The sequence below is a fragment of the Strongylocentrotus purpuratus genome, unplaced genomic scaffold (assembly GCF_000002235.5).
Source record: "Strongylocentrotus purpuratus isolate Spur 01 unplaced genomic scaffold, Spur_5.0 spur5_scaffold_2, whole genome shotgun sequence".
Lineage (NCBI taxonomy): Eukaryota > Metazoa > Echinodermata > Echinoidea > Camarodonta > Strongylocentrotidae > Strongylocentrotus > Strongylocentrotus purpuratus.
The window spans coordinates 33,439,266-33,456,581 of record NW_022145605.1 but is presented as its reverse complement, the minus strand read 5'-3'; the positions used below and the strand labels follow the sequence as shown (position 1 = coordinate 33,456,581).

Below are 17,316 nucleotides of genomic sequence, written 5' to 3'. Positions count from 1 at the left end.
TCAAGTCATTGTGTTTTAGTATCAAATTGATAAAGACTTCGTTCTTTGTACCCTAGTTCTTGGGGGCGGCATGGATAGAATTTTAATCAATATATTGCATGTGTGTATATTTAGGAATATATCAAATTAAACTGTGCAAGGTAAAAGTAATTATGCAAAGCAGATATAATGTCTAACGAAATTTAGTTCTGCGAGGGCCACTGTTTGCTTTCCATCTGTCTCGTATACTCTGTATCCATTCGTGTTTTGCTCTGTATATGCTTGGCTCTTCTACCTCCCTTAAAACGCCCTATAATTCTACTGTCAACACAATTCCGATTGGTGCATAATTATATTTTATGTTGAGGAATTATATTCTCATTTTATTTGTTATTATATATTTAGACACTGTTATCTTGAATATGATACTTATCCATTGGTTAAGTCAATTCATTGTGTTTTAGTATCAAATTGATAAGATAAGGACTTTGTTCTCTGTACCCTAATTATTGGTGGCGGCATGGACAGAATTTTAATCAGTTTATTTATATTGCATGTGTGTATAATTATAAAGGAATATATCAAATTTAACTGTGCTAAGTAAAAGTTATTATGCAAAGAAAATATCCTGTTCTACTTATGCCCGAACAAAATGATGTGTATTCTTTGTTTTATAAGATTATGTCTTATTTGTATTATATAGTGATGTTTTATAACTTGATATCACTAATGACCGGTCAAAATTATTTACTATTTACGTGTTAGGCAAAATAAATGCCCTGTCACGTGTACGCTCTCAACCAATCATTTGTTAGGATCCGCCTCATCATCTTATAATAACAGCTTATACACGATTTTTTTTTCTCAGTACTAATATGGATAACGTATAGTTAGAATATGATTTTAAAACCTATGAATATATATATAATACCTATAGCGTCTTTACATAACGGAACATGATAAACAAACGTTATTGCCAGGTAACACTTGATATTTTCTATCTTTAAAGAAAGAAAACGAGAAAGAGGTCGAAAACTCTCATCTGACTTACTGCCAATTCTATTGATGTTGACAAATCGATTGTTTTGTATATCGCATATGATTGCTTTGTAGAAGTGTCGTAGTTGAGTGGTTTAAGCCCTTGACCTGAAATTCGAAGGTCGTGGTTCGATCCCCGACATGGCACTAATGTCCTTTGGCAACACGTTGATCTACATTTGCCACTCTCCATCCAGGTGTTACATGGTTACCGGGTAGAATGCGAAGGTTAATGTGATTGAATAAGCAAGTGGCGCTTGTAAAATGGCGACTGGCCGGAACGCTCCCCAGGGAGTGGAGAATGTACATACATCGTGTGTGGGTAAGTCTGAATCTGATGACCGGGTCAATAATATGTAAAGCGCCTAGAAACAAAGTAATAGACGGATTATGGATGTGAGCTTTTGTTATTAATAGTTATTTCTTTTCGATTTTTTTTCTTCAGATAATAACGATTAATGAAACAAATATTTTGGAATGACATAAGATGGCTGTGAATTATGAAATCGACAAACTTTACGTGTACAATTATTATGCTTACATTGTGAGTATTGCATTTAATGTAAAGTCCACTTCTGTGTTATAGATATATATCAGATTTCATAAACAAATATCTTTTAATGAGCGTATTGAAGAGCATTTATGAATGTAAAACATTTTTAATTGATACATGTGTATTTTATCAACTCTCTAATCGTTGAATTCTGCCTTGCTATGAGTTATCGAAATTGGACGTATCAGCAAACTTTTCGCAAAATACTTATTTTCCAGATTAGTTAAGCCTAATGAGATTGAATAGTATATATTTTCTTATGATGTCAAACTTATACAGCAATAATGAAAACAAAGCAGTACTCTCGATGTATTTTGTATAAAAATGTTTCATGTGACTAAATTTTTTCAATATTTTGGGGGGAGTACAAATAGTTATAAATTATGCGGTATTTGGGATGATCGGATTTTCCCAAATTCAATAGCCTTGCATTCGTTTCCGAAAAGAAATGTAATAAAATGACAAAAGAGGAGTCAGTAAACTCGATTGTTGTAATGAAAAGTATCAAAGTTTTATTTGTTACAGAAACGAGCCGTGCGTATTATTACTAAATCTGATTATTTAGCCCCATAACGGCCACTTTTTGTTAAAACACACGTAGTCCCAATTTTTGAATTGATTCAATTTAATACTCGCATATTTATGTTTAAATTTCAAAATCGCCTATTGCCAGAAATTCCTAATATAAACTTTGTTATTAATAGTGATATTCACTCGTATTCTACTCGTCAGAAAAATGATTTACATTTATTTAAAGTTCGTACGACAAATGCACAAAATTCTTTCTATTTAAATGGCATTAAGGAATGGAATAATCTGAGTAATGATATCAAGGAAAGTACAACTCTATCTCGATTTAAAGTACGATGTACACAGTTATTATTTAATGATTTATGTAAACAAGTTTGAGCTGAGGAGGATATTTTGAATGTATGTGTGTATGTATATGTGTGAGCGCGTATTTGTATTTGTATCATGTTATTTCAAAGTTTTTAAACTGTATAATTTATGTGTAGTTTATTTTTCTTTTTAAGGCCCCACCACAAGCAATTTGCTTCTAAGGATGTCCTTTACCGTATTATGTTTACTATGTTGCTCATTTGTATGTACATCTTTCATTTTTATGGTTAAAATAAACTAAAATAAATTAATTACCGAGTTTGAGATGCTTATATATCTATATCAACCATATCGCATTCCAATGCCAATATAATCCATACTCTTGCTTATCATAGCTACTACTTTTCCTTTTTTCCAAGTTAAGGGAAATATGTGTAAAATTAATAATTGATATAGACCACTGTTATTGATTTTTAGAATTAGGAACCTTTGGATTAGTGAACGCCATTTCATTTTCGGAGTTATAAAACTTCGAAATTATGAACCTTCGTATGAAAGAACTTTCGGAATAACTGCAACTATTATTCGGAATTATTACTTTCGGAATTATGAATCCCCAGGTGGTGGGAACGCTCAGTAAAAAAAAAATCACCTTGAACAAACATAACCTTCTCTATATCACTTTGTCTCTTTTCAACACAACACCATGACATACAGATTTATTTTTTACGATCGTTTGCTATTACACAAGCTGATATACACGTGCATCAATTAGATCAAATAAAACAAAAATACAGACGCTATATGATTGTAGAAATTGTTTCATTATTTATTTAATTATTATTTAATCCAGGATTTTGCTTCAGAATCTGAGACAATGTTACCAAGTCACTTTAAAGGTAAAGTTGAGTTCTGGGCATGCGATTGTATTGTGAAAGAAATGGTGTGGAATCGATCAGGGGGAAACGGATTTGTACAGCATATACAAATTACTGGTGTGTACTAGCTGCAAGGTTCTGGAGTGATCAAAATTATAAGAAATTTTGCCAAGTCTTGGTAAAGGAACAAGCACTGTACACAGAACGATGTATATATGGGACTAAAAAGCATGTGGCATACAAATTAGGCCTCTTTTTAAGCTGTTCCTTGTCATATTTAGAATATGGAGGCATTTGAAGAGCTATGCTTTTCAGGGAATATTTTTGTATCTGATGTTCTTCCACACTAGCATATATCAACAATGATAATGTTCACAAATTATTTTTCACCCACTCTCCCCAGAACTCAACTTTCTCTTCATTACCTTCTCCATATTGTGGGATTAACTTATAGGCTTAATCTAGCCCCAGTACTCTCCGTTTGGCATTGCTCATTTGTATCAATGGTCTGTTTTAAGGAGCTTAAAATTGAAGAAAATGTAGTACACAAAATAATCAAAGGGCTAAAGGCAAAGGGCAAGGATTCGAAATCATAAAACAATCTGAAGATGACGAAATCAATAAATTACTACACAACTTCCCAACAACCTAGAACAACCTATCATATCATGATTAGTTGTTACTCGTTTTGTTAATAGTATTTCCATGTTTATAAATATATTGAAATATTCCTTTCGTTCCGTCGTAGGCCTAGATTCCAAAATCATTTTTTCTTATAAACGGGCACATGTTTTAAATAATTGTCAAAACATGACACTTGACTTGATGATTAAAGTTCTTTGGAGCCGACTATTACACACAACTACCCTGATTAGAGTTTTAGTATATATACTACGGACGATCATATATATCCTGGTCCGTAATTACTCGCTACAAGCATAGGAACCTGCCTCACGTGATCTGAGAGAAGCACCTGATTGGCTGCAATTCTACCCGTCGACACGGCACGTTCCATTAGGGCTGAGGGGTAATCGGTGTGCAACCAATCGCCCGCAAAGTTCAAATTCGTCACGCCGCACTCGGATGGGAAAGTAACAGTTGGTCGGATGTGCTCGAGACTGGACGGGAACGACGCAAAGTTCGTCCCCGAATGGACAAACTGACCTAACCTTTTGAAATCCTCGACAAATATTTCGGGATAGATTTCCCTCACGGTAGGTGAAACAGTGTCCCACACGTCCTCGTCCTTCACGTCGCCGTACGACCAAGCGTACAGGTGAAACTCAATGATAGATCCACCAGTCCGCAGACTCCACTCACGTGATTTCTTCTCGATCAGGTGATACTGTACGACCAAGTTGATTGGATGGTACTCAGACGTTTGTAAAATGGCGGGATGTGATGGCGAGATCTGTTTATTGAACCACACCCTAATAACCTTGTACGACGGCGCCATGTGAAGTTGCTGGAGCCTGTTTTGGATGCAGGCCATGTGTTCATTGCGCGGAAATTTTTGGCTGGTTTCGGTAAAGATCGTTTTTACGGCCGATAAGTCGGCTGCTAAGATCACATGATCATATGACCTTTGTGCTCCAGGTAATACCCCTGACACCAGGCTATCCTTGCTAGCGAACCTTAGATCAGAGACAGGAGCACTCGTCTCTACCCTGTAAAACAAAAATGAGTAGATACGAATTGGAACAATTCCGTAAAGGTGCTCGAATACCGTAACATAGTTGCATTCAAAATTCAGTGATTATCCACTCAGAATAGTTACACATAAACACATATGCGCATCGTGAAAATATAGAAGTTTGAAAAAGAAACGATTCCAACAACATAACGAAAATAACTTCTGACGGTGTTTCAGCATCATTTTGTGCAATGACAGAATTAACTTTTGTGAATTTTATATATGTTTCATCACCACTGTCTTTCCCTGGTTAAACGATAGGTAAATGAATACAGGAAGTCATCCGTCTTATCATCGGGGGTAAACTTAAGGATCTTCTATGACTTCTCTTTGTCTGGATTGATATTTTCGTGCTACAAGCTTACTAACTTTTGAATTCATTTCCTCTTAGCATGCAATGTAATTGAACATCCCTTGTCTATTGTTGGTCACCCCCCCCCCCCCCCCACCCCCTAAATCAAGCAACACCCCTGGATTCACTTGTGCTCCACACTTCTAAGCAAATATTTAATCTGGCCCCGTTGCATGAAACATGTGACAAGTTACAAATACCAAATAACGACTGCCACGATTCTATAACAAACTCCCCAGCAGTCAATCGAAATAATGCAGTAAATTTCAATAGCTTTTTACAATAATTATATCTGGGTATTGATACAAAGTTCTACAAAAACAGGGCCGAGTTGACTTACTTAGCGCCGAGTGACTTTAGTCTCCTTTCCCACGGGTCAAAGACAGCAGTACGATGGTCCACTGTGGCTATCGAACGTTGATCAGCCTTTAATGAGACAGGATGGAAGTACATATTATATACCTCTCTTTTGTTTGTTGAATAAATCTATGATTTTAGCCATGCCTACCTACCGGTCAATAGTTTTTTTTAAAGATGCCCGCATGCCCACCTACCGGTCAATAGCCCCGGATAATGGGCCGCATCAATAAATTTTGCTGAGATCCCCATTGGTTTACGTGTAAAAAGTTTCTTTGTGCGAGCGTGGATACCATACAGTGCTTTTTGTCTGCGATGCCCGAATGATCGTTACATTCAGGCAACTTTCCAGCGAAGATTTACGGACAGTGTCTGAGATTTGCAGTGATGTTTTAAAGCTTATCGGGACCAATGGGCACCGATTAGGCATTGTTTTCTTTATAGAGGGAGCAAGTAGCTACAAGTAGGGCAGTTTGGCTTTAACCAGTCTTTACTCAAGAAAGGGATAACGTAAGAATTCTTTGTAGATATGTTTGTGAATTCGGTATATAAAAGATATATGGACTGCTTTAATATTCAAAGCGTAGCTGTTTCTATACTGGCTCTCGGGAACGTTATATCCTGATATAACCCCTCGGTGCGCCGCCCGCCTCGGTGCGCCTCGGGGTTATAGCAGGATGTAACATCCCCTTGAGTCTATAGAAACAGCGATGCCTCTCATTGAAGTCAATATATCTATACTATTTAACAGTCAAGAGTAAGATAGTAAAAACTATTTCATGGATAGAAGACGCAGTTTGTTTTTCTTTTTGTGTCTCGTACAACTGTTAAATGTCCTATATGATTGTGAAGCAGTCCGATTCAAGTTCACAACCAATCAAAAATATTCAGAGGAGTTTCCTTGATCATTGAACAAGCCAGATAATATGAATCTTACATTATTTCAGACAAAGAACGCAGTTATCACCTTACTATCTCCAGTGAAATAAAAGTGCGAATACATCAGAATCTCTGCGGCGTTAAGCACAGTTCGCTCATTAAAAGTTACGGAGAGAGCTGGGCGGAGCACGGTATCAGCAAACCAAGTGGGCACTCCTTCTATTTCAGTCCATTCATCTAGAAGAAAAAAGACAACAAAAGCAAGAGTACGTCAGTAAAGAATAAAAAATTGAAACAATAATATTGCAAACCATGGAACAATATCATTTGAGCGCACTGACACATTGCTGTCATATTGATACAATAATGTGTTTCAGGTAATATAATCATGCTCTTGAAAAGCTATTGGCCCCATGATGACGTGAGTATAGACGACAAATGTCAATACAATCTTGAGTTGTGGTCATGATAGAAAATAAATTTTCAAGGAATCCAACAAAACTTACACTGAATGTTCAAGATTACAAAAAGTAATTACATGTGCCTAACGATTTGGGTAGAAAATGTATAGGGGCTGAGTAATGAGCATAGCAAGATAAATCAAGGTAAATTAGGCCTGACACCATGCGCAGTCACTATGTGCAAATGAGAGTTTGGGGTTTTATTGAAGATGATTGCAAGCAAGATTTTGTGAGGTTTTTTCATTTTACTGGTTCTAACAATCAATCTACTTCATGATAAACAATCCTGAATGAATTATAGCCATGTTCTCTTAACCTACGCTTCCCATAACAGAGCTCAAGATGAGCTTTAAATAACCCTTTTTTGTTCAAGATGTAAGAATATTTTCCTCCAAAACACGATGGAAATTCGATTGATAGTCTTCGACATACGCATCCAATATGGGCCAAAGCCGAATTAAATCCCTTCCTATTAGAAGGCCTATTGGAAGTCGATACAATTGATCGACCACTGTCTTGCCCTCCTCCTCTTCTATAAGGAGGATTCCGCCTCAGCTTATCAAATTGTCAGGGTCAAACCCTAAAGAACCGTAGCTACTAGTGTGGTGGCAAATCCCATCGTCTTCTTCATATTATTATCATCAACATTATGGTTTTCGTTGTTGTTTCTATTATTATCATCATTATAATGATATCTTCCTTCCTCTCTTGCTTTCTTTCTTTATCTCTTTTTTGTTTGTAAAAAAAAAAAATCTGACGCTTGTTTCCAGGTGCAATATTCCATTTCCACTCCAACATTTAAACTAGGAATACGACATTCAAACTTTACCCCTGTTGACATTACTTGTCAGTAAATCTAGTGGCACAAAAATTTTAAAAAACAGTTACATTTTTTATCAAATGTGAATACGTAAGGATCAATGAGAAATGTTTTATGTAGTACCCACCAAATGTGATGTTTCCATATCTCTGATAGACGGTGTCGTGATTGTAGTACGCAAAGAAAACAGATATACGCACGATGTCAAAAATATCTGACACCTTGAAGTTAGGGCTCTTCAGGAGCGTGGCTGCAATATCAATGAGGAAACATCAGCAAAATAAGAAGAAAAATCACTGCATAGGCTTATAATTTAAGTGGAACCATAAGATTAAACTCTCTCTCTCTCTCTCTGTACATATACATTTTCTCCGTTATTTTCTCTTCCTCTCTATCACTTCTTTTATCTCTCTCCCAAATTATATATTGCCATTTAATATCTTCTATATTATCCTTGAATAAAGTTACCTAAAAACACTTTTCCAAGTAAAGACTTGCTGTCTAGTACATGGTCTGTAAAGCAAGCCTACACGGGGCCCGGTACCGATTTATATCCATTACAAACGAGGCGTTATTTTGCCTGTTATCAGTGATGGCAATTAGCGCATACTAATTCTAATCAGTATTTGCAAACTTAAAGCACCGGTGTACAATATCGGGATCTGCTCGCTATTCATAAGGACCACTAAACGTAAGGACCGCTATTCGTCAGGACCGCTATTCATAATTTGAGAAAAGGGTCATTATTCATGAGGATCATTATTCATAATGACAGTTATTCACAATCGAGGAAGAGGGTCGCTTTTCAAAATACAAAATCGGGGTCATTATTCATGGGGATCCCTATTTATAATTCGAGAAAAGGGTTGCTATTCATTATACCAGAAGAATAGCGAATATAGAACATGAAAAGGACCCTCTTTCGTATTATGAATAGCGGTCCTCATGAGTAATGACCCCCAATATAAATTATGAATACCGCCCCTTCTTCATGTTTATGAATAGCGACCCGAATTCGTCAGAGGGCGCATCGCTGAGCCGCGCTACGTCAGCAAGTGAATCCTCAAAGGCAAAGGGTATAACAAGGGTATCTCCCTACAGTTGTATCACTAATGTAATGACCGTTCCTTCCGAAGCTTCAAATCCTAAGGATACTAGAAAAATGTATGAATTAAATGTTTACCGAATGATCATCATTATTACCCTCACCTATAACGTTTAAAGGATAGGGTCCTTTACTTTCCATGACCTCATCCTTATAGTTCCTGAACCGGAAGTGATTTGCTCCCCACCTCTGAAAGTTATCGTTGATGCCTAAGCGGTGCCGTATATCCTTGAATGTGTAGTAATTGTAAAACCATGCTGCAAAGGTGAAAATAATCCAACTTAGTATGCTTATATTACATAACTACCCCCTACTTCAAGATAAAATTGAGTTCTGAAAGAAATGGTGTGGAATCGATCAGAAAAAGTTGATCAGGTAGTATATAAGTATTGGTGTGTACTGCAAGGTTCTGGAATCATCAAAATGATAAGAAATTTGGCCAAGTCTTGGTAAAGTAACAAGCACTGTATGCCTACACAGAAATATGAATATTGGACTACACCAACATGTGGCATAACAATTGGGTCCTCATTTTTAAGCTGGTACATGTCATATTTGGAATATTTTTATGCTTCAACATCAAAGTAAACATCAAAGTAAACATTTAAAGAGCCATGCTCTTAAGAACATACAGTTTTGCTGCTATTTCGTGTTCCTTCTCCTTCCCTTTCCCCTTTCCCCTTTCTTAACACTGTCCGTCCCCTCTGTCTTCTGCTGTTATCTTCAAACTTACCATGAAAGCCGTGGTCTACTCTGAACGTTTCTCCCAAGATGTCGACCTCAGTAGATTTAAGACGTCCTCCAAGCATTGGACTGGCCTCCTTCACGGTCACATTATAACCCCTCTCTGCCAGCTCCAACGCCGCCGACAACCCCGCCAGACCACCACCTGTAGTGATGATTAGAAATTATAGGTATGTTCTAAGGGTATAGGCGATGTGAAGAGTTTCGCTCCAAAGCATGCTATATTCATAAGCTAGCAACAATTAACATCAATTACTACAAATTGAAGAACAAACGATTTTTTTTTTTCCTGAGTTTTCATTACCCCGTCGTGTTTTGCAGTTTTGGAATTTGATCTTGGTCCAATCTTACTACTCTGATTTAATATTTTTATAAATCACCGTTATCACAATGAACATGACGGACAAATAAAGAGGACACAATATACAGTTCCTCATTCTACCCTCAATGTGTAAAAATGTGTAGAACAGGTGTCACATGCATATGCACCTGTTCTACTTATTTTTACATAATAGCAGTGAAGGGATGTTCCTTTGTCTACCACAGCAATTGTTGAGGGTAGAATGAGGAACTGTATATTGTGTCCTCTTTATTTGTCCACCATATTCATAGTGTATCTGCCCATGCGCAGATATTATCTCAAAAGTGGCTTATTTATATATATATATATATATATTTATATTGGTCCGTTTCATTTATATTGGTCAGTTTACTGAAACTATTTTATGGAATCCGATGTAGATTGTTGAACTAAAGTAAAATTGATGTGGCATGCTCTCTCATGTTGCTCTCGCTCGTTCGCTCTCTCCCTTCCCCCCCCCCCCCCCCCCTCTCTCTCTCTCTCTCTCTCTCTTTCTCAGATCCTAATTAAATTAAGGCTGACAACAACAGCAAAAAATATCTTGATAGCGTTCCGCTTTCATAACGGACAGCCCAAAGTGGGTTGAAATCGAGCATAGGTCGTAAGTATAAAAGAGTTATAACTAACCAATAATGAGTACGTCGCGGTGGACCCCAGGGGGTAAAACGATCGGATCAGTCGGATTTACAGGATCAATGTGAACGGGATCGTTAGATCCGAGATACCGCAGGAATACAAGTGCCACTGGAAGGAAATAAAGATATACATGTACATGTAGTAGTAGTAGTAGTAGTAGTAGTAGTAGTAGTAGTAGTAGTAGTAGTAGTAGTAGTGGTGGTTATTTTACCTGACTGCTAGGAAAGCATAAATGCTTCTTCAGTAAGCAACCAGAGGACCGACGGCTTAAGGTCCTCTCCGAGAGACCTAGTAATGAGAATTAATGCCTTACCAACGGGCACGCTCTTGAAACATGTTTTTAAAAGACGAAAAGAAAGGCAGTAGCTTTAGTCTCAACTATTTCATCATCATCATCATCATCTAAAGTCAGGGTTTCCGACTTTCGCGCTATGATGACACTGTCTTCTTCTTGTCTTGAGCATCCTCTTCATTTAAACCAACTTTACTGCTTTCCTTCTTCACCATATTCCATGAAATTTTGGCATACACATGTCACTGTTTCTTTCTTTTTTTCTCTCGTTCAAAATGACGGTCTGAATAGGACATTTTTGTAATGAAACCTTGATATAAATTATTCATTCACCCGTTACGAGTAATTGTATTTCAATAGTCAGAATGCAGATTGCATATTGCAGATGGGCAATTCCACGGTAACGGAAGGACACTCAGACAAGATTTTTGAACTTCAGGTTCATACTAAAAGAAATGTTTTATTAGTATGTATTAAACTATGGGGAACAAAATGTGTTTCAGTCAAGTGGAAAGCTTCATCAACTTCACAAAGTTTGGATAAACACTAATTAACTGGAAAAACCATGTCCATTTTTATGTCCTTCCGTTACCGAGATAATTAATATGCACATTCTTAAACTACTTAACTATAATGACAATTTTTTGGGGGAGAATTAAAGGCACTTATATAGGTATTATATCTGTACTGTTTCACATCTTATACTAATAAAACAGTTCTTTTAGTATGAACCTGAAGTTCAAAAATCTTGTCTGAGTGTCCTTCCGTTACCGTGGAATTCTCGCTACCCTAAATAGGTACGAAAATCTCGAAATTCGCGAGACGAGGTAATTTTCACTCTCTCGGGTCGTCACTACAACTTCCGGTATAGAGTCCCATCCCGCTGGCGCTAGCGCCTGTGTTCGCTGTGCAGAGTTTTCACGCACGCTAAAATCGATGCCAATCAGTGTAATTTGTACAGATTATAATATGCAATGGAAAGCTTCGGGCAGAATTAGTGACTTTAGCACAAAAGGCCGTTAAACTCTACCGTGAAAGAGAGGGTTGTGATCACGAACGCCTGCACAGGAAGCTGTAATGTCGAAAAGCTATCCCATAATGCAATGCGCGTTTTCAGGATTTTCCCCGGATCTCGGCAGAATCGCTATTTGGGGTAGCGAGAATTGCCCAGATATTACGTGTTTTTAGGTAGGGCAAGTCACGTGTGTCATACCTAATAATTTATGCAATGGAACAATTCGCCTCGAGCTAATAGGCCATTTTCGTAATGTAACCAAATTGAATGCATAAGTCTTTGTAAAGTGCCTCAATACAAATTATTTCATTCACCTGATAAGAATAATAGTATTTCAATAGTCAGAATGCAAACTGCATATATTAAGTGTTGTTAGGTAGGTCAAGCCATAATGTTTGTCCTACCTGGCAACAACTAATGTATGCTGTTCGAATTCTGTCTATTGAAATTCTATTATTCTTATCAGGTGAATGAAATAATTTGTATTGAGGCACTTCACAAAGACGTATGCATTAAATGTGGTTACATTTCGAAAATGACCTATTCAAAAAGACGTATGTATGCATTAAATTTGGTTACAATTACGACAATGGCATATACAGTAAACCTTTACAGTTGATAGTGCAATGTGGTGGCAAATTAATAAATACTATTGATCGTGAAAATTGTATTGCTTTCTCAAAAGCAAGAAAACAATACTACTTTTAAAGATTTATTCATGTATAAACACACCCAGCATTGACAACAGATAGTATCTGTTTGGCAAGGCATAATAAAGGAACTTCCGAGCCAGTATCTCGGCTATCATATCATAATTATATGTGACTGCCATGCTGAAACGGTTCACTAATGTGTTACACAGATGCTTACATAATTATTACGTAACTGTGAATACATAATGGTCAGGATACGTCCAAAATTAGTATGCGAGGTAGAACTATTTCGGGACAGGCTCCCAGACTATACACAAAATATTGGAATTAAATAATGATCCGATGAGTCGCGTATAGCTCTGGCTTGACCAGTTTGTCCATATATAGAATAGAAAAGAATATAACAGAATAGTATAGAATAGAATAGAATTGATTGACTCTCGCGATCGACCCCCCTTCTGGGGTATGAGAGTAGTGTACTCTCATACCCCAGAAGGGCTTGACATCTCATGATAATGGTACAAAGTAAACAAACATAGCATAACAATACAAAGAATACAACAAATTAAACAACAATAGGATCTAGCTGTTCTTGCACACAACAACGTCCATTGAAATGCTATTATCTTTAACACACAAGAACTTGCCAACACAATTGGCCTTTGTTAATATCGCTCATTCTTATAGGTCAATGATCGTACGACTCTTAACACGTACAATATAGCACAACTTCTGAAATATGATACTACAGACGGCGGAACCCGTGCATAAGGCCCTATACTTATGCGGTTCCTGTTTATTTTCGTTATTTTTTGCTTATTTTTGCAGTCAGAAACCGACGGATTGAGGGTTCAAGCCTTTATTGAATTTGCCAATTGTCGAATAAAGTTTGCGCATGCAGACTACACAAAAGCTAGCTCGTACGTCACGGTACGTGTACTGCGAGAATATGTTACCCAAAATGATGCACGTGGTCCCGCACGTGTGCAGCGCGAATGTTACATGTAATGTTATTACATGAAGAAGACTTGTCCGTCAACACATACTTTATCTAGTTGCCTACCGTAAGACTGAAGAAAGAAACCCACGCACACATCATATAGCAGGTTACAGAAGTGTATAGTTACCTAGGAGTACAAAGACAGCTTTAAAAAGTCCCTCCATTTTCTTGCGTTTGTTGCCTGCTTGCTTGCCCGCATCAGCTGCTTAAGATCAATTATAATAGTCTTATGAACCATGCGTGCGAGGGATGCACAGTTATTTAATCGCGATCTTGAGTGGCAAAGTCAAATATGTTACTGTATTCTCGGGGCTAAAAAAAAGATAACGTCGATATGTAGGTCGTACAATTGTTGTGGTTTTACACAAATTCTGAAGTTCATGACGATCTGCTGGAAATAAAAGTCAAGGACCTATAGCTAATACAATATTATCGTGAAAGAAATATCTAGAAGTATAATTGGTTTGTTCTATTGTAATGATAAAATTAAACTCGTGTGTTTTGAATCACCAGACTAATATCAAATAACTTGACGAAATCATGACCATAATCATATAATAATAATAATAATTTTAAAAAACGTTACTTAAGCGCTTACCACCGAAGTCTCCATGCATGCATGTTGAAAGTCACAACAATTATGAAATACACGAGACACAAACAGGGATTGCATCGGAATTTGGTCCCTTTTTTTTTTTGTTCTTTCTACTCATATGTTTAAAGATAAAGATCAGTTCTGGTCATGCGATTGCATTGTGAAAGAAACGTTGTGGAATCGATCAGAAAAGGTTGATCAGGCTAGCATATAAGTATTGGTGTGTACTGCAAGGTTCTGGAATCATCAAAATGATAAGAAATTTAGCCCAGTCTTGGTAAAGTTACAAGCACTTTACACAGAAAGATGAGGACTACGCACACATGCGCGCACGTGCGTAATATCTCTCACATCCCAATAGATAAACTAATTACCAAATATATCAATTAGTAGGCGGTTTCCCGGTAAAAAAAAATCATCATGTATTAGTCAAAACATCTTTCACATTATTGGTAATAAGAGCTTCCATTTCATATTTTGAAATGGGGGCGTTTCCAATACTGGTCTTAGTACCTTTAAGAGAAGCGAGTACTTTTTTTATTGGAGATTTATATTATGCCTATGATAATATATTCCACATTATTTATTTTAAAAGGGGAGGGGGTCTCTTTAAAAATGGTACTGCATTCCGCTGATGTCCGAATGCCTTAGGTCTATTTGCAAAAAGATAACTCCAATCGCAAATAGATATAGAATAGGAACAAAGATAAGGTCTAGTCTAATCCAGTCTAACTTCCGAATAAAGCCAGTGGATCTTTAGATAATTATCATTCAATATCTTTGAAGGAATGATAAGCCCGCCGATGTATATAGTACAATGTTATAAAGTATATAATACTGTTGGAAATGAGCATGAAACTCGCAAGAACTTCTTATTTTTTTTTTTTTTCATTTCTCTTTCAACACGCTGATTTGATTAGGCCTACATCATTATGGATATATATATATATATATATATATAGTCATGCGGTGGTTGACGAAAAAAAGATAAACGGAGAAGAAGAAAAAAAAAAGAAAACAACCGTTGCTTCTCCTACGGTTTTTTGTTGTTTCATTATTTCTTCTGCACTAATATATATATATATCGTATCAAGACAATTACCCCCTAGAACAATTAGCTCCCGGAAAATTACCCCAAGAACAATTACTCCCCCCCCCCTCCCCCACCCCCGGACAATTAGAAAACTAGTCATTGTGGTGACTTCCATTTACCTCTTCTTAAAAACCCTTTCCCCCAAATATGTTGGAACACTCTTAAAAAAATTATTGCAATCTTGCCCCATCACTTAATTCATGTGATAGATAAATAAAATCGTTCTTCTAGATTATTATAAATTCAATAATTCTTCGCGTATTAAATATATATCTTTGTAGTTTCCTGTTCCCCTCGTCCCTTGCGTATTATTGTTCCCTTTGTCTTGTAAATCTAATTTATGCGTTTATGTCATGTCTTAAAGGTAATACAAAGTTTTGGTATGGGGTCATGGATTTGGTTCAAATGAACAAATGGGAAGCATATGCGATCCTACAATATTCAGAGTGATTTTTATCGCGGTTGAAATCGAGACCAAAGTTATGAAATGTTAAATATTAATCTCTTTATGTTGTATAGCTCCCTCTCAAGGTCAAGATAGTAATCAAGCTATAAAACAATATTTCTTGACTAAAATCGACCGATTAGCTATTCCCGTTTGGAAATTATATATCACAACTACAGATTCTGAGATTTTCATGGTTGCAGCTACCATTTTACGGCCGTAGGCGGTATTTGAAATTTATCAACATTTACCGGGAGCACCGGTAAATTGTTATATTCAATTTTTCTCGTAAGCAGAAGTGTTTTATGGGTTAAGTTTTCTAGTGATTATAATACATCCGCAGGGGCATCCAAATATATCAAAATTGTAAAGAATCACTATCCACCCAACTTTCAAAAATTTCCCAAAACTTTGTATTACCTTTAATATACCATGTCAGTTTTCTCTGTTTCACTATTTTCTCACGAATTGGGCACCAAAAATAATTGTGCTCCTTACTTGTTGCAAATATATTTTGTTATTCAACCTCTGTATAAGACAAACCTATTTATTCATCAATAACTAAGAAAATTAAAGGTAATGATATTGTCTGTAAGAGCAAATCGGAGAGGGGCTCGCATGATACGTCGCAGTGTTGCCAATTTGTGCTTCGCTGATGACAACTCCAATTATTCATAACTGTCCTATTTTTCATCGGATTTTGCTTAAACTGTCACTGACGTGTTTCCCTAATTGCTCGGCTCTCATTAAAACCAACTTATAATTATCATGGTAAGCATCACATGATTGTGATTCATGCGTCAGGGTGAAGATAAACCTAGCTGGACCCAATAACAGCAAAGCATGCAACTATAATACCGCCATCTACGTTTAAATGAAAGCGATGCAAAATGTTTGTGAAAATGTACTTTCGAAAAATAGCCTTGCGCGTGACCTTTTTCGAAAATAGTTGCGATCGCGTTTGGGTAGAAGAAAAAAAAGGGGTTCTAGTAGATACGCAAATTCATTTTTCATTGCATGCATGGCAAAGTAATTCAAAGTTATCAGGAGGAATCGTCGAGTCAACAATGTCATGATCCCCGGATAGTATTTACACAATTACCAGCAATATTGTGGCAATATACTCTCATTACTCGATGATCAGGATGATGCAGTTTCTTGTTTAATCCTAATGGAGAGGGACCTGGGAAAAAACAAATTGCCAATAAATTTGGCTCCGAAGACCCGCACCATCCGAGCGTTTTGCCAATCTTTTGAGAGATTTTGACAAAACACACAAAGTTATCTCTTTATCCCTATAATAATAGTCGTGCATCTCTGTGTGAATTCATCAACATAAGTTTTTGAGACAGTGTTAAATTAAGTTCTAAGACATTATCAAATATCATCAAAACAATTCAAGCATAACTTTCGATCACTTACCCACGTATTACTTGTTTTGTATGTCTGATTTTCTTTGTGTTATAAAATGCGACAGATATTTACAATTTTGTAACCCCAAATTAATTATCTTTTTAATATAAATAA

The 17,316-nt window shown here is 36.6% G+C and overlaps 1 protein-coding gene across 1 annotated transcript; it reads right to left on the bottom strand.

Annotated features, from left to right (window-relative positions):
- Positions 1–3,297: 3,297 nt before the first annotated feature.
- Positions 3,298–13,963, bottom strand: LOC115926827 (hydroxysqualene dehydroxylase-like). Its single transcript, XM_030992246.1, has 8 exons — positions 13,784–13,963; positions 10,688–10,804; positions 9,689–9,844; positions 9,060–9,212; positions 7,978–8,100; positions 6,658–6,806; positions 5,674–5,759; positions 3,298–4,955 (listed from the first exon to the last, which is right to left on the bottom strand). Exons 1-8 carry the CDS (start codon positions 13,818–13,820, stop codon positions 4,190–4,192), a joined length of 1,587 nt encoding a protein of 528 aa, XP_030848106.1. The 5' UTR covers positions 13,821–13,963; the 3' UTR covers positions 3,298–4,189.
- Between the last annotated feature and the right edge of the window lie 3,353 nt (positions 13,964–17,316).